Raw genomic sequence first — 27,286 nt, 5'->3', positions numbered from 1 at the left:
AAAGAAATTATTTACTGTATGTAAGAATAAATGTATCTCTTTATGTAGATTTATAAGATTCACTGTTGTCTATCCAAAAATCATGTAGAGGATTTGTGTGTTAATTATAGTTATATTAAGGCATTCTGTATACAGTGAATGGCTAAGTAAGGTTGTAAACAATAGTACAAAGGTCACGTGCGAGCCGTCCTGCTTGAGCATAAGGCTTGAAGCAAGGGCTTACACAGAAGGCAACTCTAGCCCACTTTCCTGGAATAGAGCGCTCGAAGAGGAGAAGGAGCATAACAGATCGACCAATGGTCACTGAGGACAAGTGCCGTGTGAAAAAGGACAGCGGAAAAGAGGGTGCAAGGAAGAGAGAATGAAAGGGGATTTGTGCCGTTTCTCGAGCCTTTTTTTCTTGTCTCCTTTGAACTTGCTTGTTCCTGATCGATTGTTGTCTATCCAAAAATCATGTAGAGGATTTTTGTGTTAATTATAGTTATATTAAGGCATTCTGTATACAGTGAATGGCTAAGTAAGGTTGTAAACAATAGTACAAAGGTCGCGTGTGAGCCGTCCTGTTTGAGCATAAGGCTTGAAGCAAGGGCTTACGCAGAAGGCAACTCTAGCTCGCTTTCCTGGAATAGGGCGCTCGAAGAGGAGAAGGAGCATAACAGATCGACCAATGGTCACTGAGGACAAGTGCCGTGTGAAAAAGGACAGCGGAAAAGAGGGTGCAAGGAAGAGAGAATGAAAGAGGATTCGTGCCGTTTCTCGAGCCTTTTTTTTCTTGTCTCCTTTGAACTTGCTTGTTCCTGATCGATTGTTGTCTATCCAAAAATCATGTGGAGGATGTGTGTTAATTATAGTTATATTAAGGCATTCTGTATACAGTGAATGGCTAAGTAAGGTTGTAAACAATAGTACAAAGGTCGTGTGTGAGCCGTCCTGCTTGAGCATAAGGCTTGAAGCAAGGGCTTACATAGAAGGCAACTCTAGCTCGCTTTCCTGGAATAGAGTGCTCCAAGAGGAGAAGGAGCATAACAGATCAACCAAGGGTCACTGAGGACAAGTGCCGTGTGAAAAAGAACAGCGGAAAAGAGGGTGCAAGGAAGAGAGAATGAAAGAGGATTCGTGCCGTTTCTCGAGCCTTTTTTTTCTTGTCTCCTTTGAACTTGCTTGTTCCTGATCGATTCAAGGTGGTACGTCGATGTCGGACACTGAGCCCTTTGGATGCTTGATAGATTCCGAATGGTGCCAAACGTGAGATGTCGGCATCTATAGTTTCGAGCTTTCGCTCGGTGTCCCATCGGAAGGAAGCAGCAGAGAGTTTCCTTGCAACTGGCAGATCAGACGAGAATGATCGGCAGTAGATCCAGATAGATGGAGACACTAGGCCGGGTGCAGAGTAAAGCCTAATCAGACGACTACCATGACCCTCCACGTGGACATGATCCAATGGAAGTACCGAGCCGAGTTTAACAAAGGTGAACGGATCTAATGGACCAGGTATTCTGGCCAAGAAATGGTAAAGTACAGAACTTTGTTATCTACTTCTCAATTATGTTAGAGAAGAAAGAAAATCGTTATGTATTGGTCTAATGTGGACAGATTATTAGAGAACTTTAAGTGATTATCTTAATCTTATATTGGCAGGTTTCCATTAGACAAGTTGTCTGGAAACGTTTATAGATGAGTGTGACAAATTTTAATGTGTAAGACTAACATTGTAGACAGAATTGATTAGAAGTTCATAGTATTTATATTATATGTATTTATGTTTAACTTAAAGGAAAGTGTTATTACTCATATGCCATAAGGTTTACTTGTTTCTCCTAGTTTGATTTAGTATGATATTGAATTAATTGAGTGTGTGTGATATTTTATAATTGTAAATGTTTAAGGTCTCAGGTATAAGAAACAAAACAATAAACATGTTTTGTTTCTTATACCTGAGCCTTGACTGAATATGAAATCAAACTACCACTCATAAACTCGAACCTAAGCGGGAGGGAATAGAAAGTATATTGTGTTAGATTAGAGGTCACGACTGCAAGCTGAGTTTTACATAGCCGTAGTTGAGTGTTTGTTTAATGAGTATGAGCATAAAGCTCTGGGAAGGTCTCTCTAAATAAGAGTCCCTTCTCTCCTAGGATATTGGCTGGCGCAGCTTTAAAAAATAAATTTGTCAATATCTGAAAAGGAGGCTGCCCCAGATAGAGATTTCAAAGGATTCATTCTTAATTAAGGACTAACCTTTAGTAGTTAGAATGAAAACGTGATAAAGTTTTAGAAATCGACCTATGACACAGATTAGCTTTCCCTCTGAGAGTGAGTGCACAAGAAATGAGTTGAGAGTCAAAGTTTGTTGTAATTAGAGGGGCTAGGTCTTATTGAAAGGAAAATTTTATAAAAGGAGATAACTAAAATATATAAGAAAATACAATGACATAAGAGTAGATACAGCATATGGAAACAGACACAAGAAACAAAAGATATTGGCATTTATAATTGCGTTCTGGTGATATCCTCATGGAAACAATGTGTAAACAACATTCCGAGAAACTACTGAGAGCAACGACAATGGGTGGAATACAAATTGCAGTAACACCTCACAGAACACTTAATTCCAGTAGAGGAGTGATATCAGAATGGGATCTCCTTGATGTTCCTGATGAGGAGATATGTTCAGAGCTTAAAGATCAAGGAGTGACTGGTGTGAGACCCATCCTGATACGTAGGGATAATCGCCTGGTCTCAATCAAGAACATCATCCTTACTTTTGATATGCCTAGGCCTCCGACATCTGTAAAAGCAGGGTATCTCAGCTGTTCTGTTAGAATGTACATCCCTAACCTGCTGAGATGCTTTAAATGTCAAAGATATGTACATGCCCAAACTGCCTGTCTTGGTTCTACTACCTATGCCCGATGTGGTAGTAAAGAACATGATAATAAATCTTCCTGTGAAAAAAAAAAACTAAATGTGTCGTCAGGGAGATCATCCAGCTTACTCTCATGCATGTCAGAAATGGAAAGATGAAAAAGAGATACAAAAAATTAAAACAGAACAAAACATAACATATCAGGATGCAAAACGAAAGCTGGCCACCATTACACCTGTTCTACGATCCTCTTATGCTGAAAAAGTAACAATTAAAAAAAGTGCTAACAGCAACTTAAACATGTATATCTATTCCACCATCTGATAATTTCACCGTACCTGAATTTTATAAACATAAGTGTTTCTCTGTTGAACACATTAATCACAAGACCTATGGCCTTATTCCAGAGACAACTTCAAAAATGGTCCCATTCGATGAAAACTCACCTGTCAAATAAATTATGGCAGAGATATCACTCAAAGATAAACCACCAGATACTCTCACACAGAAAAAACGGATACCTTGGTACCCACTGAAACAAACTAAACCTACCAACTGATCCTAACACATTTGATGTTTTGAACACTCCACCAGAGGAAGAGATGGACACTGGCCGTCCATACTTCCCTAAAACAATGGATAAATATAAATCTGACAAAGGTAAGCCCTCAACCTCCCGAAAACCAGACAAGTCAGTAAAATCAAGACAATAGGAAAATTTTTACAATGGAACTATCGTGGGATTTGCCAGAATATTGACGATACCAAGATATTGTTGCAGAAACACAAACTTTTCTGTTTCTGTCTACAGGAAACGTACTTAAGACTCAATGAGGACCGTACCTTTAGGAATTTCACTATATTGTACGTGAGGACAGAACTGGAGGTGGTCCTGCTCATGGAGGAGTAGCTATCCTAGTGGGCAGTCATATTCCTTTCCATCAGGTTCAACTTAATACTTCTCTGGAATCAGTAGTAATTCACTTCTCCGTGGGATTTCTTATTACAGTATGTTCAATTTATTTACCACCAAATGCTGAGTTAAATGAAATTGATCTTGATAACCTTATCTCGCAACTGCCTGAACCCATACTTTTGATGGGTGACTTTAATGGTCACAATACTCTATGGGGTAGTGCCAACACTAATGGACAAGGTCGAATCATTGAAAGAATTCTTAATAATAATAACCTCTCCCTTTTAAATAATAAACTCAATACTTTCTTCCATATGCCTACCTATTCATATTCTGCAATTGATCTTACAATCTGCTCCCCTTCCATTCTTCCACTACTCGTGTGGGATGATGAAGAGAACATATATGGAAGTGATCATTTTCTTGTTCTCTGCACAATGTCTTCACGGGAACCATGTTCACCCACATGGATACCTCTATGGAAAATTGACCAGGCTGACTGGAACACTTTCTCTCATCTTGCAAAGTTTAATGCTGATGCCATCAATCAACACCTATTATATATGCATTGTCCAGGCAGCAACAGCCTCCATCCCAAAAACATCATCTCAGTTTCCAATCTATCCAAAGCCTTGGTGGAACCCAGAATGTCAGACAGCCAAAAAAGATGAACACAGAGCTTGGGGCATATTTCGTAGATATCCCACCACATCAAACTTAATAGCTTTCAAGAGTGCTCGAGCCAAAGCAAGTTATGTAAGACGTCAGAGTCAAAAACAATCATGGATCCAATTTACTACATCAATTAATCAAATGACCAGTCCAAATGCTGATCCCAAAGCTATTGCAGATATGTTGGGAGAAACTTTTGCTAGAATCTCAGCAACAGCTTCATATTCTCCTGAATATTTATTACTGAAAGAGCAGCAAGAGAAACAAAGGCTTAATTTTTCTACCAACATTCTTCAGCCATTTGTTAAGGAAGAACTAAAAAGAGCTCTTATACAATCTCACCCTAGTGCAGTAGGGCCTGATAACACCCATTATGAAATGATAAAACATCTACCATCATCCTCTATGGACTTCTTCTCTTATTATACAATAGAATACTTGCAGAGGAAGATTTTCCAAATTCTTGGCATAAGTCAATTGTCATTGCTATCCCAAAACCAGGAAAAGATCCAACACAATCAAATAATTATTGACCCATTGCTCTGACCAGCTGTCTTTGTAAGATACTAGAGAAAATGGTTAATGCCAGACTTCTCTGGTATTTAGAAAGCAATGGTCTTCTCTCCAGTACACAATGTGGTTTCCATAGACATCGATCAACTTTAGACCATTTGATCCTTTTAGAAACTTGTATAAGAGATGCATTTCTGAAGCGAGAACATCTTGTCTCAGTTTTTTTTGACATGGAAAAAGCTTATGACACAGCCTGGAGATATGGCATATTAATAGACCTCTATAACCTAGATCTCAAAGGACATCTCCCTATATTTATTAAAAACTTTCTGTCCAGGCGAACTTTCCAAGTCAAAGTGGGAAATACACTATCTCGACCATATCATCAAGAACAAGGTGTTCCCCAAGGCTCTGTCTTAAGTGTGACCCTTTTTGCTATTAAAATTAACTCAATCTTGAACAGCTTCCTCCCACTGTAAACAATGCTCTATATGTTGATGACTTCACAATTTACTGTGTACTCATGTACGTAACGGGTAATTGAAAGACAACTTCAGTAAGCAATTGATCATGTCTCTCTGTGGGCTCTTAATAATGGATTTAGGTTTTCAACAGAAAAAAGTGTCTGTGTACACTTCTCTCAAAAACACACTCATCACCCGGATCCTGAACTAAGAATGGGACATGCTGTTATTCCAGTAGATACAGAAACCAAGTTCTTGGGACTCATCTTTGATAGAAAACTTACATTTCTAGCACACATTCATCAACTAAGAGAAAAGTGCAAAAGAACTTTGAACCTCCTTCGCACTCTATCCTCTACTGAGTGGGGTGCTGATCGAGCTTCATTGCTCCATCTTTATCGTGCACTTATATGATCAAAGCTGGATTATGGGTCCCAAGTCTATGGTTCTGCAAGACAGAGTAACCTATGATGGTTGAATTCCATCCATCATCAGGGTATAGCTACTGGTGCCTTTTGCACATCACCCATTCAAGGTCCCTATATTGAAGCAAATGAACCGACTCTATCACTTCGACAGAAACAGTTATTTCTTAATTACGCCCTAAAAATAAAATCTCTCCCAGACCTCCCTACATGGAATAGTATCTTTTCTCTGCATTGGGAAGCTCAATATCACACACACATCAAACTGCTATACATCCTTTTGGTATGCATGTTAAAGAAATTGTGCAAGCTGTTAGTATAAATGTTGACAACATTAGCTACACTAAACAGCATTCCTCCATGGCAGGTTTGCACACCATCCTGCAACCTCTCACTTTGTCAGCTACAGAAATCTTATACTCCATCATCCATTTACCTACAATTGTTTAATGCACACACAGAGCAGCACATGCTGATTTCTTACCCATCTATACCGATGGTTCAAGAAATAATAAAATAATGAGGGATTTATTATTATCCCCTTAACTTAATTTACGCTGCTGGAAAAAAATAGCCTCTTGGCTCTTTAACTAATACCTCTGTTGGCTGTGCTGCTGTGTTTCCTGACATTATTATCTCAAATCAGATCCCACCAGACTGCAGTAATTATACAGCAGAGTTACATGCCATTCAGCTTGCACTTGTGCATATATAAGAAAACTGCTACCAAAAGTGTATAATTTATACAGACTCATTGAGCTCTTTACAGGCCATCTCCTCTCCTATGTATAATCCATATCCAGTACATTATGAGGTGCTACACCTGTTTCACAAAATTAAAATCCTTAATTTTGATGTTCAGTTCTGCTGGATTCCCAGCCAGATCAGAATTAAAGGAAATGAGGCTGCAGATGCAGCTGCTAAATCAACTCATACCTTCTCCACATATTGTTTGACAGTTCCATATACAGACTACAGACAGCTTATGAGATCAAAGCTAATTGCTCAACATGGCAAGAAACATTAACAAACAAATTATATAACATTAAAGCTGAAATTAAACTAGCATTCTAGTCAACGTACAAGGAGAAGGGAGGAGGTTGTTCTTGCTAGGCTCCACATAGGTCACAGCCACCTTACGCATTCTCATTTACTGAGAGCTGATGACCCTTCCATATGTGAAAAATGCAACACACATCTCACTATTTATCATATTCTGGTAGATTGTCAAAAATTTACACGAGAGAGGAATGAAATTTTCACCTGTCTGACCAAGCCATATACACTGAGGGAAATGCTAGCAGACTCAGGCAAATTGCATGATATTTTTAATTTTTTAGAAAGAATTAATTTGTACAAACACATTTGACTATAAATTTGTTTATATGTAAATACTGTTTTGCTTAACTTAACTTTTATACATACATATTATTCATTAGGTTAAATCTGACCAATTATGTATTATTATAGGCCTTGATCTTGTATATTTGTGTCACCCTGCTGTAATTTTCTTAATATGTAAATACCATAATGCTAAACTTAAATTTTATGCATATATGCTGTGTAATAGTTCCTTTCTGACTCTTTAAGTATTAGTATAATAATGTTTGTTGTAATCTTACTATATGTAGATACTGCTTTCCTTGACTTGTTTTGTATATACATATGTTAACCTGTACTGTTATCTATTTATGTACTGCTGAAACCTCTGCAATAATTTTGTTTATATGTAGATACTGCATTGCTTAACATAAATGTTGTGTATGCATCTTATTTACTACTTTATTTTTTGAATAATCATGTAGTGCTGTAGGACACCTTGTCTATTTATGTACCTTCTAGTAATTCTGTTTATACTACATTGCTAAATTTATTTTTCATCTGCATATTGTATAATAATCCCTTTTTGTCTATTTTTGTACTGCTGTAAAAGTATCTATTATAATTTTACATATATGTAGATACTGCATTCCTTGGCTTAGTGTTTCGTATTTTGTGTATTAACTTATATTGTTAACTATTTTTGCACTACTGTAATAACCTCTGACCTTGTGTGTTGCTGTGCCCTCTGCAGCAGTTCTGTTTATCTATAGATGCTGCTTTGTGGAACTAGATTCTTGTCCAGACATTGTTTACAGTTTTCTTTAAATGCTAATCTCATATTTATAGATTTAGGGACTCAAAAACACACATGTTGAACAGATTATTTTATTAATTACAAATAAAATAAAACTTGACATTTTGACCTCTATATCGAGGTCATCATCAGAAGAATACAACTGTATACAGAACCAAGCTACATGCTCATGCTTTCTATATCAGTAAACCAAATCTACGTAGTTAATAAATCTTTTTTCTAGCCTGACCTCTAGTGATAGAAAGGAAAAACAAAAATAAATAAAGAAAGAAATAAAATTATATTAAAAAAAAAAAAAAAAAAAAAAAAATATATATATATATATATATATATATATATTATAAATAGATAAATGCAACTACAATAAACTGTTAGAGTCCTCATGTATTAATATTCTGGATAGTTACAAAATGATTTCTTTCAGTTGTTATTGAATGTTCTAAACACTTCACCAGGTAGGTTGTCTTCTTGTAGTGGGAATTTTTCTAATGCTAGTTTAGGATGTTATACAGGTTGTAGATGGGTCCTCCACATTCTTGAAATGGTGAGGCCATCATTTTTGTTGAGATTTGGGTTGTGTTTGAGCATTTCACAAGACTCTTTAAATTTTCTCTCAAACCAGGTTTTGGTGCGGTGTAGGGACGTGGTATTTTTCCAGTCAATTCTATGGTATGTTTGGAGTGCATGGTCAGAAAGGCCTGTTTTACCGAAGTGGAGGTATTTAATGTGTCGTTTGTGTTCGTCTTGTCTGATTGGGATAGTTCGCCCTGTTTCCCCTATGTATGGTATGTGTTACGTGTGCAGTGTATTTTGTATACCCCTGGGTGTGCTTGGTGTGGAAGAGGATCTTTAGAGGAACTGAGTAGGTGTCTTAGCTTATTTGGGGGTTTAAAGGTGGTTTTAATGTTGTATTTGCAAAGTGTTCTGTCAATTTTTTCAGAAATGCCTCTAACATAAGGAATGGCAATGGCATTCTTGAAATCTTTTTTGTTCTTACTGGTATCTTTATGGAGGATCTTGTGAATAGTTTTTTTATTGTATCCATTTTTGATAAATGTTTGGTTGATGATTTTGTATTCTTGGTTTAGAGCCTGTTCATTCGAACAAATAGTTAAGGCTCTGTGTTTAAGGGTGCTTATGACACCTAATTTTTGTGTATGTATTGGCCTGTGTGTGTAGGTTTGTGGTAAACTGAGAAGTAGAGACAGCCAGAGGGAAGACGTGTGACAAGTGTGTCTAGGAAAGGAAGAGAGTCGTTTTCTTCCATTTCAATGGTGAATTGGATACGTTCGTGTTGTTTGTTTAGGTGGCTAAGGAATGTATTTAGAGCTTCGCGGCCGTGGGGCCAAATGGCGAAAATATCGTCGACATATCTGAGCCAAATTTTGGGCTTTAGACATGCTGTCTCTAGAGCATGTTGCTCAAAGTCTTCCATATAAAAGTTAGCTATTGGGGGAGAAAGTGGTGAGCCCATGGCTGTACCTTCTTTTTGAAGGTAAAAATTGTTTTCCCATACGAAATATCCGGAACGGAGTACGTGGGCAAAAAGGGCCGTGATGTCATGTGGAAATATGTTCTGTAGTAGCAAGATCATGTCATTGATTGGGACATTGGTGAAAAGGGAAGTTATGTCAAAGCTGACTAATAAATCTTGGTCGGTGAGTGTAATGTTTTTGATTTTACTGATGAAATGTTGTGTATTTTTTATGTAGGAAGGGGACTGACCTACCAATTCCTTGAGTGTGGCAGCTAATTTTTTTGCTAAGAGATAATTTGGGCTGTCAATTCCTTCAACGATCGGGCGAAGTGGTGTGCCAGGTATGTGTATTTTTGGCAAGCCATAAATTCTGGGCGCACGGGCATACTGAGGTATTAATTTTTTTGTCGTTTCTTCGGGCCATGTGTGGACGGATTTGATTAATTCAGTTGTTTTCTTTTTGTTACGTTTTGTGGGGTTGTAGTTAACCTTTTGGTAGGTGTTATGGTCCGATATTAACTGGTTCATTTTTTCAATGTATGTCGTACGGTCTAACAGGACGGTGGAATTGCCTTTATCGACTTTCGTTATTATAATATCCTGGTTATTTTTTAAGGATTTAAGGGCTAGATTTTCGATTTTGTTTATGTTGGTGTTTAGTTTTTTGTTAGAATTTAGTATACACGATGTTTCCATTCGTATTTTATTAGCCAGAATGGTGGGAAGGGTTCGTAAACCTCTCTCGATATGATACACGATATCAAGCTTGTTTACTGACCTCGGAGCAATGGCGTAGTTCAACTCTTTCTTTAGCAGCGAGAGTTCACCTTCGGTGAGAATGTGGTTTGATAGGTTGATAATTGAGCATTGATCCGATGGTGGTTGGTGGCTCCTAACATTGTTTGTGGGCGATTGGTTTCTCCTTATGAAGTCGGTTTGTGGTTGGCTGTTCCTTTCGTAATGGCGTCTTGATGATCTTGTGCTTTTCTGTTGTTGTAGGGCTCGAAATTTCATTATTAGTTTTTCTTTATTTTTCAGTAGTGAGTGCTTGGCCGAGTCGTCAGTGATTCTATCTAGAATCTCCCAAATTTCTGGAATAACGTAGTCAGATAATTCAAATTTAAGTTGTAGAACTTTGTTTTGGGTGGATGCTAGATTTTTACGTGCCTCGTGGATTTGTTCTCGTAACAAGGCTTTTTCCAAACGGGCATAAATACGGAGCGCTTTGGTTGATTTAAACTTCTTCTTTAGTTTAATGCAGTTAGGAATTATGTTGCTGTCTCTACATCTTTTCAAAAAGGCTAGTCGATTCGTTAATAAAGAAATACGTATCTTCAGCTTACCGTAGAGGCTGCACTGCTTGTGGGTCACATCTCTATGGATTATGATGATTCTTTTTTTTAGGATTACATGGTGATCAGCACTCATATTTGTAGATTTAGGGACTCAAAAACACACTTGTTGAACAGATTATTTTATTAATTACAAATAAAATAAAACTTGACGTTTCGACCTCTATATCGAGGTCATCATCAGAAGAATACAACTGTATACAGAACCAAGCTACATGCTCATGCTTTCTATATCAGTAAACCAAATCTACGTAGTTAATAAATCTTTTTTCTAGCCTGACCTCTAGTGATAGAAAGGAAAAACAAAAATAAAGAAAGAAAGAAATAAAATTATATATAAAAAAATATATATATATGTGTATATATATATATATATATTAATATTAAGCTACAACCTCCCGGATAGTCATTCAGCTGTAATCATGTACTGGCGTTCACGTGATGCAGCAAGCACGCACTCTCCCAACAATGCAACAAATGAAAGAACAGCTTCAAATACAACTACAACGTTTTAATGCTAATTATGTATAAAGACTGTCTATGTTGTTCATAGTCTTTTAACCCTCAATGTTTAGTGTTTTTTCTTTTATAATGTCACCTGAAGAAGGCTGTTACAGGCCGAAACTAGTAGTGTGTTTATATTAAAACCTTTTTAATTAAATCTCAGTTCTAGTCATTCAATTTTTTTCATAAAACTATGTATGTTAACCGAATCAATGATCATTCTGTTATATATATATATATATATTATAAATAGATAAATGCAACTACAATAAACTGTTAGAGTCCTCATGTATTAATATTCTGGATAGTTAACCAAACATTTATCAAAAATGGATACAATAAAAAAACTATTCACAAGATCCTCCATAAAGATACCAGTAAGAACAAAAAAGATTTCAAGAATGCCATTGCCATTCCTTATGTTAGAGGCATTTCTGAAAAAATTGACAGAACACTTCGCAAATACAACATTAAAACCACCTTTAAACCCCCAAATAAGCTAAGACACCTACTCAGTTCCTCTAAAGATCCTCTTCCACACCTAGCACACCCAGGGGTATACAAAATATACTGCACATGTAACATACCATACATAGGAGAAACAGGGCGAACTATCCCAATCAGACAAGACGAACACAAACGACACATTAAATACCTCCACTTTGGTAAAACAGGCCTTTCTGACCATGCGCTCCAAACTTACCATAGAATTGACTGGAAAAATACCAAGTCCCTACACCGCACCAAAACCTGGTTTGAGAGAAAATTTAAAGAGTCTTGTGAAATGCTCAAACACAACCCAAATCTCAACAAAAATGATGGCCTCACCATTTCAAGAATGTGGAGGACCCATCTACAACCTGTATAACATCCTAAACTAGCATTAGAAAAATTCCCACTACAAGAAGACAACCTGGTGACCTGGTGAAGTGTTTAGAACATTCAATAACAACTGAAAGAAATCATTTTGTAACTATCCAGAATATTAATACATGAGGACTCTAACAGTTTATTGTAGTTGCATTTATCTATTTATAATATATATATATATATAATTTTTTTATATATATATATATATATATGGGAATAAATTTTTATCCTAATATATATATATATATATATATATATGTATATATATATATATTTTTTTTTATTTATTTTTTATATAATTTTATTTCTTTATTTATTTTTGTTTTTCCTTTCTATCACTAGAGGTCAGGCTAGAAAAATTTATTAACTACGTTGATTTGGTTTACTGATATAGAAAGCACGAGCATGTAGCTTGGTTCTGTATACAGTTGTATTCTTCCGATGGTGACCTCGATATAGAGGTCAAAACGTCAAGTTTTATTTTATTTGTAATTAATAAAATAATCTGTTCAACACGTGTGTTTTTGAGTCCCTAACTCTACAAATATGAGTGCTGATCACCGTGTAACCCTAAAAGAAAGAATTTAAATGCTAATGTTGTAACCTTTAGTATGGCACAGTATGTCCTGTGTTGTCTTTGTGCCAAATAAACTATAAACCAACCAACCAATCTATCTTTGCAGCCAGCATCACCTTCCTAGCTGAATTAATCAATGGTTTTCTCACAGTTTGCCACTAAGACTCCAAGGTTTGGTTATTGTTTTCAAACTGTTTCATGTTTTCTTCAGTAATGCTTGTACAGTTGAGTCTACAGTTATCTGTAAATACTGCTCAACTTTCATTGTTTCTAAAACTTTTCTACATAGTCTTTTTTTCAATATAGTATTCATTTTTATCCTACTTAAAACTAAGTGTTGTTCACTTCCAGTTTCAAATCATTTGTACACTCTTGTGTACTAAAAAAAGCAGGAAGATATTGCTATCAACAATGATATAAGTCAATGAGCCTTTCTTACTTCTTGCATCTCCTTTCCATATGAACTTGTGCACCTCTTTATGTTGTAACATGGCATTAGTAATGATTAGCCCATATCCTGTGCAGAAATCCATCAGATACTTATCATTGTTATTAGCCTTTCTCTTTTCTCCAGTTTTCACAAAATGTTCCTATATGCCAAGTGGGATGCATTTTTTGCTCTGCTATTTAGATTTCAACAAGGACCAACAAAGAACATCTGGAGTTTATTAAGCCAAAAATATAGAAGTGAATAGTCTGTGATCTACTACATACAAAATGGGATGCATTGTGTAGGTGTGGCCTGCAGTGATGTCTGTGAATTCATTAAGGTGGCATGTAATAATTAGATTTGACATCAGATCTGCTAGAAAATCATGATTAGAAAGTGGTTAGTTTGCTTTGGTTTTATGAAGTGTGGAATAAATTTATAACTGAAGAATTTTTTATACATTTTTACAAACAAATAATTGATCAACTGTTCCTTGTAAAAACTGTGTTAGTCTGATATATGGCTGATAAATTTGGATTAAAATTTTTTGCTTCCTGTTAATATCAATTCTGAGACCTTTTGAATGACCATCTGTATTTAGATAAAGGATATATGTCCCCTTACAATCATTTTTTGAAAATGTATTGTTGCTTTTACAGTTCTTCATCAGGAAAGATTGAAATGTAATGCCGGTATATATATTTTTACTGGCTTGAAAAAAATAGTCTACTGCACAATATATGGAAGCATTAATAATAGTTGTAGGTTTTATGTATGTTGTTCATCTTTTGAAGTCACATTATTATTATATTCAGTCTTCTTCTTCTTCTACGCGTTATTCCCGCTTCCTATGCGAGGTCTGCGTGTTACTTAGATGCGACTTCTTGTTAGTACTACTCCCAACTGACCCGTCGCCTGGTCTGCCACTGGGGGGGGTATATATTTTTTTGACTATAGAGGCGTATGTTCACGGGGCCGGTTTGCCTGTTTGCGGGATGAAAAATGCCAGATAAACTGGCGGAAAAAACCCTACTGACCGCGCCCAAGACCGGCTAACTTGGCTATGCCTGAGGAAGATCCTCAAATTCCTCATGTCTACAACGGGAATCGAACCTGGGACACTCCTTCCCCAGGCATATGGTTGCGAAGCGCAAAGCCACTAGGCTAACCGCGCTGTATTATTATTATATTCAGTAATATCTAAAAATACAGAATGTTGTACTTTTAGTTGGAAGTTTATTTTTCACTTGGTTAGACTATAATAAATTTAGTTTAATCCTTTATCCAAGTGTAAGCAAACAAAGTTTGCACCTGAAAATATCTTCAGGACTGAGGTAAGGTAGTGCAACATCAGGCAACTCCGAGCAAAGTTGGACCAAGCTCTCATCACTCCTTGTCTCAGTATCTCCCATAATGCAAAGCACATCTCCTTGCAGACATGTATACTGCTATGCATTAAGGGAAGGGTCACTACCCAGACTGGTTTCAACCTTGTTGAGGTCTCGTCAGTGGGAGGCAGACCCAAACGTGGAGATACTAAGGCAGAAGCAATAGGAGAGGTCATATTTACCCTATAGGAGTTGCCAACAGTTGTACCAGTTTCAGGGTAGCTCATCCAATAATTCTCGTCCAGTAGGACATTTCGTCCAATCCTATTTCATCTAATCTTATTCATCCACTGTTATTTGTCCAATCAAAAATAATTGGACGAAATGCCCTGAAAGCACCTGGGTTTGAGGTTATTCGTTCAATCCTATTTCAATTTGAAAATAATTGGACGAAATGCCCTAAAAGCACCTGGGCTTGAGGTTATTCGTCCAATTCTATTTTGACTTGAAAATAATTGGGCAAAATACTCTGAAAGCACCTGGGTTTGAGGTTAGTCCAAGGAGTTATAAGTAACTTGTGAACATTAATAATAGTCAATTGACGTTCAAATGGTTTTGTAATTTATCCTTAAAATTTGGCAGTGCTAAATATGGCGGAAATTGTGATGATTGACAGGGGTAAACCAATGCTTTATCTTCAAAATTATTGTTATCATTTTCACTCTTATAATAAGAATAAGACTGGACGGTATTGGCGATGCGAGTTCGTGATAGTTGCAATGCTAGGTGCATCACAACTGCCAGTTTAGACAATATCGTGGTGTACAAAGACGGCAAGACGATCACCAACATGAATCAGGCGTGGACGGAGAGGTTAGGAAAGTTAAAAATAATCTAAAGAGAAGGGTGCAAGACAATATGCATGGTCCACCCTCACACGTTATGCGTAGGGTTATAGGATAAGTTCATCAAGATGAAGTATTACTTATGTTGCTGGAGAGGAATAGTTTACGGAGGCAAGTCAATAAATGGCAGAACACCGCGAGGCCTCGTACTCCCGCAAGTTTGGTTGGCGTCGAGATACTGGAAGAATATCAACAAACGTTAAATCATGACAGATTTCTTTTTTATGATTCTGGTGAACAGGATGAGGATCGTCTTCTTGTTTTTGTCACAACAGAGAACCTGAGATTACTTGGAGCGAGTGACATTATCTTCTCCGATGGCACATTTAAAACTGTGCCCTCACAATTTCCTCAGTTGTTTACTTTGCATGGAATATTTCGAGAGCATGTCATGCCTCTGGTGTACGCTCTAACTCCCGCAAAAACTGAGACTACATATTGGTCAATATACCAGCATATTGTCAACACTGCAAAACAAGCAGGAATCATTCTGAATCCACATACTGTTATGATGGATTTTGAGCTTGCAAATATGAATGCTGCACGGGAGATATTTCCTAATGTAAATACAAAGTGTAGTCTATTTCACTTTTCTCAGGCTCTTTGGCAACATATGGGGACTTTGGGTCTGTCACAGCAGTATAAAGTTGCAGGAAGTCCTATACGTGAAGAAGCATCAATGCCGTTTGGCTTGCCATTTGTGCCGATCGACGACGTACTCAAGGTATTTGACTACATTGCAGAGAGTGTTTCGGAAGATCTGGAATGAATGATAGAGTATGGTGAACGTGTTTACATTAGAGGGCGTCGAGCTCGAGGGCGTAGGGGGAAGCAAACCCTCCCTTTCCACCCGAGGTATGGAATGTCCATGATTTGTTCATCAATGGGACACAGAGAACCAACAATTCTGTAGAAGGTTGGCATAATAAATTCCAAAAGTTGATGGTGATTTACCATCCATAACTTTGGAGGTTCATCGATTCCCTGAAGGAGGAACAGAGGCAGAACGAACAAGATATAACACGCCTTCTTGGAGGTCAAAAAAACATCAGGGCTCCTGTGAATAGCCTGTACCTACGTAACCAAGAACGCATTTTCTCGCTACTACAGCAATATCCTCAGTACAAGGCTGAAAACAACTAAACATGTACCTGCAGTCAATTGCTTATTGTTCGAAGGTGAACCCAGCTGAGGAAGTCAATGAGGAAGACTAAATTCTCGAAACGCTGCAGATTTCAAAATCCATTATCTTGTTTTCACATACTGTTTCACATCAATTTCTGAATTAATTATGTTGTTTTCTTATTTGATTTGTTATAATTAAATGATCACATGCATATCTTGTAGAAATTTGTAGAAATAAAAACAAGTGGCTCAGAATCACTCTTGCATTTTTCATCGAGTAAAAATCTAGGTAGCCTAAGAATCGATTTGACCATTTTAATAGCAGAATTAGAAAATAAATCTTTAATTATAGATGTGTGATCGTTCATTAACGTAATTAGAAATATGTAGGGCATAGTTACTAACGCAGCAGTTTTCGTTCATTGGTTTTCTTATGTTTTAACGATAAGTGGATGATTAAATTTATGGATTATAATTTCCTTGAAGTCACTCCTCGTCAAAATTGGCAAATTTCATTGCAGACAATATCTTACCTTTTTGTATGTATTTATGGAAAATTTCTGCAACTTTAGGAAATGCTTACTTTTTGAATAATTTGATAGTTAGGAACTCTTTCCTGTCTAACGACATGTGAGAAAGTGTTAAATATCTTCAGAACACAGTTTTAGCTATTTTACCCATGTTTTAATCATGTGTCCAAAGATCATTTCCAGATGATTTAACAGGGTCAGTTTGACTAATTGCTGTTTCCAGTTCTATCATTGGAAAGTCCTGTGTAAAGATGTCTCCAGAAGGATAGGTTCTGGATTGTGTTGGCAGATGTTTTGCAGTTTTCCTGTGCTTTAGAGTAATGTTTGGCTAAGTATATTTGCCGTGCGTTTGTTTAATTACTGAGGAGATGTGTTCAAAGAGTGATCAGTAGTATCCGGAAGCGTTGTGTTCATTAACAATCTGATGATGTTCCAGTCTTGAATGTAGTTCGTTTTGCAGAATTCTTCCTACTTTTTTGTTTGCAGTGACAAATTTCATCTTCTATGCTTTTACTTAATTCTATTCACTTCTTTCTATTGTCATGTTGGAACAGTTTACATGTCGAATCAGAGTGCATGTAGGTCTAAGTTGTCGTGGGCAGATCGATGGGGATGAAATGCAAAATTTGTTGTGGGGCAAGCTTCACGATTGCGAACAAATGAATGGGGATGACAGATAAAACAACCTGTGGGCAGATAAATGGGAATATCAGCCGGACGGAACTGATACCAATTCACCTACCCACAATGACGTTTATTTGTAATCCCCATCCATCTTCAACTTTTATATTTCGTTTTATATTTCACACTGTTATCCCCATTCCTTCTACCCACAGTCATTAAGCTCAGCCTACAACTTGTTTGGTGCATTAGTGGGACGAGACAGCCCTTAACGACGTTTATCTTTAATCCCCATTCATCTGCTCACAGCAACTTTTATATTTTATCTGTTACACAGCAACTTGTAGTAGGTTAGTCAGTTGACATCGATGAGACAAATTGAGATCGGACGAAATGTCTGACTGGTCGAGTCTAGTCATTATCATCATCAAATTCCTGCCATGTACCCTCAAGTTGAGTTGAGATTGGATGAAATATCCGACTGGATGAATTGAGATGGGACGAAATGTCCTACTGGACGAGTATTCCGTTAGACAAACTTATAAAAGGAAAAAAAATCTTGGACGAGCTGCCCTCAATCCAGTGTACCACCTTATTATTGAATTACTTTGGATTTAGAGAAAAATGGAAATTTATTTTTCACTTGGTTAGACTATAATAAATTTAGTTTGATCCTTTATCCAAGTGTAAGCAAACAAAGTTTGTGCCTGCAATCTTCATGACTGAGGTAAGGTAGTGCAACACCAGGCAACTTCGAGCAAAGGTGGACCAAGCTCTCATCACTCCTTGTCTCAGTATCTCCCAATATGACCTCTCCTATTGCTTCTGCCTTAGTATCTCCACGTTTGGGTCTGCCTTCCACTGACGAGACCTCAATAAAGTTTGAAACCGGTCTGGGTAGTGGCCCTTCCCTTAATGCATAGCAGTATACATGTCTGCAAGGAGATGTGCTTTGCATTATGGGAGATACTGAGAAAAGAAGTGATGAGAGAGCTTGGTCCACCTGTGCTCAGAGTTGCCTGGTGTTGCACTACCTTACCTCAGTCCTGAAGATATTTTCAGGTGCAAACTTTGTTTACTTACACTTGGATAAAGGATTAAACTAAATTTATTATTGTTGTACTTTTAGAAATAAAGGGGTTTCAGACTTCATATATTGTTTGAGTCAAAATGATGGTAAAGGCTGTTCTAGGTTGATAAGTAAGTTATGGTCCATATGTAATGCATGTGTTTTGTTCATAATAATAAGATGCTGTTTGCAAATTCAAACTATCCTTTTTATTAGAAGATATACTTTATTATTATTATTTTTTTAATTTAGTTCTTCGCCTGCTTTTTACCTTTAATGATATAATTTGAATATTTAAAAATTTATTGCCAGATATCATTTGGTCTCATACATTAATATTAACTCTACTATTTTACTAAGTATATTATATTGATATTAGAGTTAATTTAAAGAAATAATAAAATTGCGAATTATGTATATGTTGTAATATGTGTGTTTATTTATTCATTTAACTTTTTTTAACAGATTAAGACCATACTAAGTGGTTTTATAATACGTGGATATTTAGGCAAATGGACTCTAACTATTAAATCAGTGTGTATGATGTTGGCAGTAGCAGCAGGACTTAGTCTAGGAAAAGAAGGACCTTTAGTTCATGTAGCTTGTTGTATTGGCAACATTTTTTCTTATTTATTTCCTAAGTATGGCAAGAATGAAGCTAAGAAAAGAGAGGTTAGTGTCATTTATTAATTATTTTTGTGTTTGCATTTTGAATGAAATTATCACAGGCACCTTTCCAGTATTAAATGATAGAAGATTAGTTAGGATAAGTTTAATCATTTCATTTAAAAATGTTCTTCTTAATAAGATGGTAGTTGCTATCTAATTTTAACTGAAACAGCTTATAATGTTTTAGAATTATGGATGTTCAAGCATACATTGTATGCTTGAACATCTATTATATGTTGCATGTTTAATTATATTCCATGAAGGAAGTGATTCTGTATGTTCATAATGATATTCTATCTTCTCTCATAGCAGGTCATAATCATTTATGGAAGCACAAAACAGGACACAACTTAATCTGGAGTGTGGGTGGATGGGGGGGAAATAGAATAAAATACAAATGGAATGTAAGAGAAAAAAAGAGAGGAGGAATGTAAGTTATAGGCAGAAAGGCATGGGAGAGAACTGATGATATGTATGCTTTAAGAAGTAATATGAGGCAACACACATTCAAAACTAAGAAAAGAAAAATCAATGAAAACAATTAGTTAGACATTATAATTCATTTTTGAAATTATGGATTCTACAACTGTGTTAAAATAACTCTTTTTATTATCCCGACGTTTCGATCTTCATATCAAGATCATCATCTGGAGCATACATATATTGATGTATGCTCCAGATGATGAATAAATAAATACATAAATATCTTGTCTTGCACTTGGCCCTTGACATGTTTGTATAATTTGAATCTTAGCTCAAGAAAAGATTCCACAAAAATGGAAAGAATGTATGATAATTCCATTGCACAAGTGGTGCAAAGACTGATATATCTAACTATCGAACAGTATTTCTGGAGTAATTGTAATGATTTTATAGAACTTTGGTAAGAACTTGCATACAGAAATGGGTGGACAAACATGATTTACAGGGTGATTCTAAATTATTGTTGGGGTTTATATTATCTATAATTTTCAAACCAGAAACAACAAAATAAAATTGCTTACAGAATATGAAAGTGTAACTCAAAAAGTTTTATTACCTATAGAATCAATACTGCAGAATGCTAAACAACTTCAGCATGCACACCTTTCATGGCATGTAAGATGTCCAAGTGATAATCAATTTCCCTCCAAGTGTTCTCCATCTAGAAGAGAAGGTAATATGGAGGAAGCACAAGATGAGTAGTTATAACAACCAGTTGCATGAGAAGTACAAAGCAGGCAGGGGTGGTGACTCGCTTGATAAGGATAGCAAAAGAGCAGTGTGAGCAGCAGTTAGCTAATGCTGCTAAAAAAAAAAATTCTTCTAGGGAATTTTTTCAATATCTGGGCAGTAGAAGAATGATTATAGATGGATGGCATTGATTGGTGCAAATGGAGGAATGATAACCTCTGCAGAGGCTATAGTTGAGTATTTAATGAGCAATTTATAAAGGTATTTCATTCTTGTGAATGTGACATCATGCAGAACTTGAATGTAGTGGGAAACGAGGAGGAAGAACTGTTAGTGAGCAGGAGGTATATGAGGACTTGAATAAACTTAAAGTAAATAAGGCTGTAGGATTTGATGCTGTTTCACCATGTGTTTTCAGGGAATGTTCTGGTGAGTAACAATAGCTTTTACATATCTTTTTAACATGAGACTTGCACTAGGCGAAATTCCAAAGGAGTGGAAAGAGGGTAAAATTGTTCCAGTTTATAAGGGAGGTGATAAGACTAGGGCTTTGAATTATAGATGAGTCTGTGTGTCTGGAATTGTTAAAGTGTTGGTTTAAGTGTTGGAGAGGCCTTTTAGCTTTTACATATATTTTTAACATGAGTCTTGCACTAGGCCAAGTTCCAAAGGAGTGGAAAGAGGGTAAAATTGTTCCAGTTTATAAGGGGTGGCCACAGAAATACTCTTCAGTGGCCAGCATGGGTTTATTAAAGGAAGATCATGTTTTAGTGAATTGCTTACTTATTATAATAAAGTGACAAATGTATTGGATAAGGGTGTTGCATACACAGTGGTATATTTAGATTTTGCAAAGGCCTTTGATAAATCGCCACATGACAAGCTCCAACTGATAACTAAATTGGAATGGAGCTACACAGTAGATTAGTACACTGGGTTGGAGACTAGCTGTCTGATAGGTATCAGTATGTTGTCTATAGAGGAATGATATCCCAGAAGAGGAAAATTACTAGTGTATCCCACGCTTCTATTTTGGGTCCATTGCTGTTTAATTTACATGCAAATGATAATGAGAGAGTCTGAATGGTGATATTCATTTTTTTTTTTCAAATGATGTAAAGTTGAGGAGAGCTATCAGGAGTAGAGTGGATGCTGTGGCTTTGCAAGAGGACTTGAATTCACTGGCTGAATAGGTAAATGAGTGGAGATGTCAATTCAATTCAATGTTGTGAAGTGTAAGGTTTCGAAATTTTGGAAGCAAAGATGGGATTTAGAGTACATAGTCGATGGAAATATCTTGGGAGAGGTAGAGAAGATTGGAAATCTGGGAGTCATTGTGGACAAAGACCAAAAATTTCGGGAGCATATTGCTAAAATTGTGAAGACAGCCTGGCAGATAATGGGAATTATGCAGAGGGTACTGACTTGTAGAAGTACTGATGTTATAATTCCCTTGTATAAGGCTTTGATCAGACCACATGGATTACTGTGCATGGATTTGGTCACCTGATTTTCAAAAAAGATGTATTGGGAAAGATAGAGATGATTGACTAAGATGATTTCTGGTCTCTGGAATGTTGAGTATGAAGACAGATCGAGAAAATGCCGTTTGCAGAAATTGGTAGATGAGAGGAGATATGATCGAGACATATAAGCTGTTAAGGGGTTATTATCAGATTAATGTGGGAATAGTTTTGTATAGAATGGGTGAAGATAGGGAGAGAACAAGAGGTAATCCGTGGAAGCTGTATAAGGAGGGGGTGAGGAGCAAGTTTTTTTTTTTTTTTTTTGCATGGAGAATGATAATTGATTGGAATGCATTGCCTGAGAGGTGTGGTGAGCATGGAGACAGTGAACATATTTAAGGCACAGTATGATAAACTGTGTGTGTGTGTAAGAGTGGGACCTCCTGTGATGAGTCTTTTGACTCCATGGAGGTTTAATAATAATAAAAATTATAATAATAATACCTCGTACTATAAGTAATTTGTAGGCTTAGCAATATAGCTTCAAGGTAGCTATAGACAGTAGTAGAACATGAGAAATAGAAACTCATTTCTTCTGTACACAATTATTTTCAGAGTGAAAAACATTACTTAAATCTCTGCATTAATGATAAACATTTTTTTGAGATAATAAATTAAATTTAAATGAGTGCTATATGTATGTCTTGATTATTAATATAGAATTATTGCATATATTGCTAATAGGCTAGATTACACAGGGCTCGAACAAATAAATTGTTTGTCTTGGTAGTGTTGTTATCGGTAATATACATGAATACATATTATTTAATTATATGTAAATTTTAGTTATATTTTATTATTATTGTTGTGTGGAAGACCCAAACTAACCACACAATCTATCCAGTGGCATAGATAGAGTTTTTTTTTTTTTTTTTTTTTTTGCTTAGATAAATAATTCCAACACATTAATACCTAATAACTAAGTTATTTTAGTGCACTATGAAAGGAATACACACATGTGGCACATACATACAAAAATATTTCTTAGCAGCACCATTTCCAGTTGTATTTACTCTGATAAGTAGTAAACTTAAACTGGTGAAATTAAAATTCTACCAGTTTAAGTTGCAAGATATCGAATTAAACCCTAAACAAAACTAAATTATTAATGGAAATAGTTTGTTTAAATTAGAAATTAAATGAACTAATTTGAATCTTATCATGACAAAAAAAAATCTTTATTGGCTTTTCATGGATGTGCCAGCTTTTCTCATACAGCTGTAGCAGGATTTTCTCTCAGAAAATTGGCTTTTATACCACACCGAACAGTCAAATTGTTCAGAAAAGATATACAATTAACAGGCAAAAATATGCTATGTAGTGGGTATAGTGTAGAAAGTGGATTGTATAGTGTATAGTGGCCTTCCTGATTGAATTAATTAAATTTTGTCTCATAGGATGTGATGACATCACTTACTCATTTGAATGTTATCAGGCTCTCAGTTTGTGTGTTGGAAATAAGTTGTAGCTGAAAATATTTAAGAGGAAAGAGAGGATAAATACTGGGAAGGAAAGTATTTTATTGGGGAGGGGGCAGAGTAGTGTCCCAGAGGGGGGGAGAGCCCCCCCAAAAAAGGAAAAGGAAAAAAAAACACTAGAAAATATTCCAAAAATCTTTTCCTAATTAATAAAATAGATTTTTTTTAACATATGTCGTGTCGTGTCTTCTATTTCTATACTACTTATGAATTAGCGATCATCATTGCCGATGCTCAGTCATAGGTTGTATGCGATGCTTATTGTGTATTCTCAAATCGTCTACCCCCCCCAAGATTAAATCCTGAGTGCACTGGGGCGGAGAGTAGATATGATATTGTATACTTCAAATTAATTGAAACTAAATGGTTCAGCAAGAGTTACAGTTTGTATATGCATTTTTATTTTTTATTTTTAAAATAGAACTTCCTGAATTTTGAATTACGTGAGGTTGCATTAAGTTTATATATAAATACAGCAAGATCTTTAAAGATAAAGATATTAGTCTCGCAACAAAAATCAGAATCATGAAAGCAATGGTATTCCCTGTGGTACTGTATGGATGTGAAAGTTGGACCCTGAGAAAGAGTGAAAGAAGGAAGATAGATGCATTTGAATTATTGGTTTGGAGACGCTTACTAGAATACCATGGTCTGCAAAGCAAACCAATAAATCAGTGATAGACAGAATGAAACCAGATTGCTCCCTCGAAGCTATGATCATCAAGCAAAAATTGTCATACTTTGGACATATTATGCGAGTAAATGACAGTCTGGAGAAAATGATGATGCTTGCTAAAGTTGATGAAAGCAGGAGAAGTGGAAGACCAAGAATTAGATGGGTGGATGGAGTTAAAGAAGCAACTGGAGTGTGCTTGGAAATTCTGAAAGACATGGTCAAGGACAGATCTGAATGGAGAGTGTATGTTCATGGGATCACTAGGAGTCTAAAACGACTCGATGGAACATAACAACGACCAATACTTTAAATTAATTGAAACTAAATGGTTCAGTAAGAGTTACAGTTTGTATTTGCTTTTTTATTTTTAAAAAAGAACTCCCTGAATTTTGAATTACCTGAAGTTGCATTAAGTTTATATATAAAAACATGTCTTTCTGGGTTAGTGCATGGCATCTCCACTGTCCAATCAACTGGTTCAAATCCCACTGTCAAACAGATGTTTGTTAAATGCCTCTTTATTGGAGGCGTAAAGTGTTTCCAGGAAAAAAAAAAAAAAAAACTCCCTGTCCTGTTTGGACATGAAAGCATAGTTTCTAAATTATTATCTTAGTCCAGCTCTGGTTATACTAAATGTACCATAGCTTATCAAACTATTTTTTTGGGTGAGATGAACATAAAAATTTATATATTATAATATGTATATGTCTCTCTTATTTGGCATGCTCTGAGAATGCACTCAACCTCAGTGGTTTGAGAACCAAAGACAAGATGCTTTTGATTTAAGAGTCTGTCTTTAAGGAATGAAAATGGTGCTAAGATATTTTTTAAGTGAGAGGAGGATAATATGCTTTTAGGTTAGTAATGCTAATAGTTTATTTTGTTATATTTTATTTTCATTTAGATTTTGTCTGCAGCATCTGCAGCAGGGGTATCTGTAGCATTTGGTGCACCTATTGGTGGTGTCCTTTTCAGTCTGGAAGAAGTAAGTTATTTTTTGATACTCTACAAATAGTATACACCTCTAAATAGTGAATGAGATAGAAACGGTGCTATTATTTTATTTCATGATATTGAGGTCATACTTTGTAGTTACAAATGTGATACCATATGTTATATATAATTTTAATTAAATTTATAGATAATATCAGACTGCTCCCTGGAAATTAGGATGAGTAATCAAATTGGTTGAATACCAAGGGATCCCTTGTTTTTCACACACCTTGCCGTGAATACAATCAGGGGGGGGAAATGCAAACACTTTGCCTTGAATGCAATCAGAGGAAAATGCCTCAGGCAAAACAGTAGATATTTTTTTCCAGTGGAACTGTAAGAATTCAAAATAAGTAATAACTTAGAACTGGAAAATTTATAAACAGATTATAGGCAGGTTGTTTATTCTTATTTATTATTATGATAGTGGAAACATATATGTGGATGATTCCATGGTGAATAGGTCCACCCTGCCTTCTTTTCATTCAGAAAGATGTGCTTGAAAGCTCATTATATATAGCTGATAGCTGCACTGATTTATCAGTGTCACTTTGGTGGATTTTGCATTGTATTGAATTATTGTTTTAACACATTCGAGTTGGGAAGTGTTTCACACATTTATTGTACCAACAGGACTTCTGATTACTGTTTGCGTACCTCTTCCCCATCGTGTGGGCTGGCCGATCTTGCACAAAGTTTTCATGGCACGTTAGTTGCAACCCTTTTGGTCGAATTTTATTGCCGCTTTCTTGTGTGCCGCTTCCACGTCAGGCTGGCAGGTGGCCTCACAGATACAAAGTTTATGCAGCATGTTTCTTACAATTTTTTCAGTAGAATTTTATTTGAAGTTGGCATTTGTGATCTGTCTTAATGACATTGAAAATTTCAACAAACACTTATTTCATCATCAAATTCCTGATATATACCCTCAAGGGGTGTACAGGATATGATAGTACTACATGAAAAATTTACATCATTACTAACTTTCTATCTACAATTTTTCTCCAAATCATTCTGTTACCTGTCAAGACTCCAACATTCTCAAATCTTATATTTAAATTTTCTAACACACTTTTTACTGTATCAATCCATGTATATCTTAGTCTTCCTCTGGGTCTTTTTCCTGCCAACCTGTCAGAAAACACTTGTTTTGGTAATCTTTCCTCTCCCATTCTGTTTAAGTGACCATACCACCTGAGATTAGCTCTGCTAACTCATTCCTGGATGCTGACAGTGGCAAGTTGTTTCCTAATCTCCTCTTTTTTAATATCATATTGACATTGATGCCATCTGTTTATGCCCCTAATCTTTCTCAGGACCCTCATATCTGCAGTCTCTAGTCTTTGGGTCAAGTGTTTTACTTCTGACCGAACTGTCAGATCCATAAGTTAAAACTGGCTTGAATACTGTGTTGTATACAGCTAATTTAGCGTTTTGGCTAATTTCTCTCTTATTCCATATAAATTTATTCAGTTGACTGTCTACCATACCAGCTTTGTTGATTCTATTGTCTATTTCCATATTTAATTTGCCATCTTCACCAAAAATTGTGCCTAAGTAGCTGAAATGTTTTACTTGTTCTATAGGGTTCTCCATTCACAATGCAGTTGATATTTTCAATGTTTCTGCCTATTTTCATTGTCTTTGTCATTTAATACTGACCTTCATACCATATCTACTACAACAGGTATTCAATTTAGTCAGGGAATCTTGCAGACTTGTAGAGGATTTATTTAGAAGTATAATATCACCCACATAAAGTAAAGAGCTGAGATTAACATATCCAATTTTGATATTAGGTTTAATACCACTTTCCTTCATTATGTAATCCATATAGATAATGAATAACAGAAGGGATAATGTGCATCCTTGTCTGACACCAGATTTAACATTAAACCATCTTCCTGTACTTCCATCAATTCTGACTGCTGACTCAACTCAAAGATTAAGTATTGCTTGATATAATGTCCCATTGACACCATATAACTGT

The 27,286-nt window shown here is 36.0% G+C and overlaps 1 protein-coding gene across 3 annotated transcripts in view; it reads left to right on the top strand.

Moving 5' to 3' along the window:
* LOC150105778 (H(+)/Cl(-) exchange transporter 4-like) overlaps positions 1 to 27,286 on the top strand; it is a 425,804-nt gene that overhangs the window by 212,699 nt on the left and 185,819 nt on the right. For all 3 annotated transcript variants that reach the window (XM_090394346.1, XM_090394347.1, XM_090394345.1), the window contains 2 exons: positions 19,247 to 19,453; positions 25,208 to 25,288. In XM_090394346.1, coding sequence (XP_090250472.1) covers positions 19,247 to 19,453; positions 25,208 to 25,288 — 288 coding nt within the window. The remainder of the gene's footprint in view (positions 1 to 19,246; positions 19,454 to 25,207; positions 25,289 to 27,286) is intronic.

The sequence above is a fragment of the Typopeltis vanoorti genome, chromosome 6 (genome assembly GCF_054136105.1).
Source record: "Typopeltis vanoorti isolate ZY-2024b chromosome 6, IOZ_Tvanoo_1.0, whole genome shotgun sequence".
NCBI lineage: Eukaryota > Metazoa > Arthropoda > Arachnida > Uropygi > Thelyphonidae > Typopeltis > Typopeltis vanoorti.
Note: the sequence above shows the minus strand (reverse complement) of the source record. Positions and strands in the feature narration are given on the sequence as shown.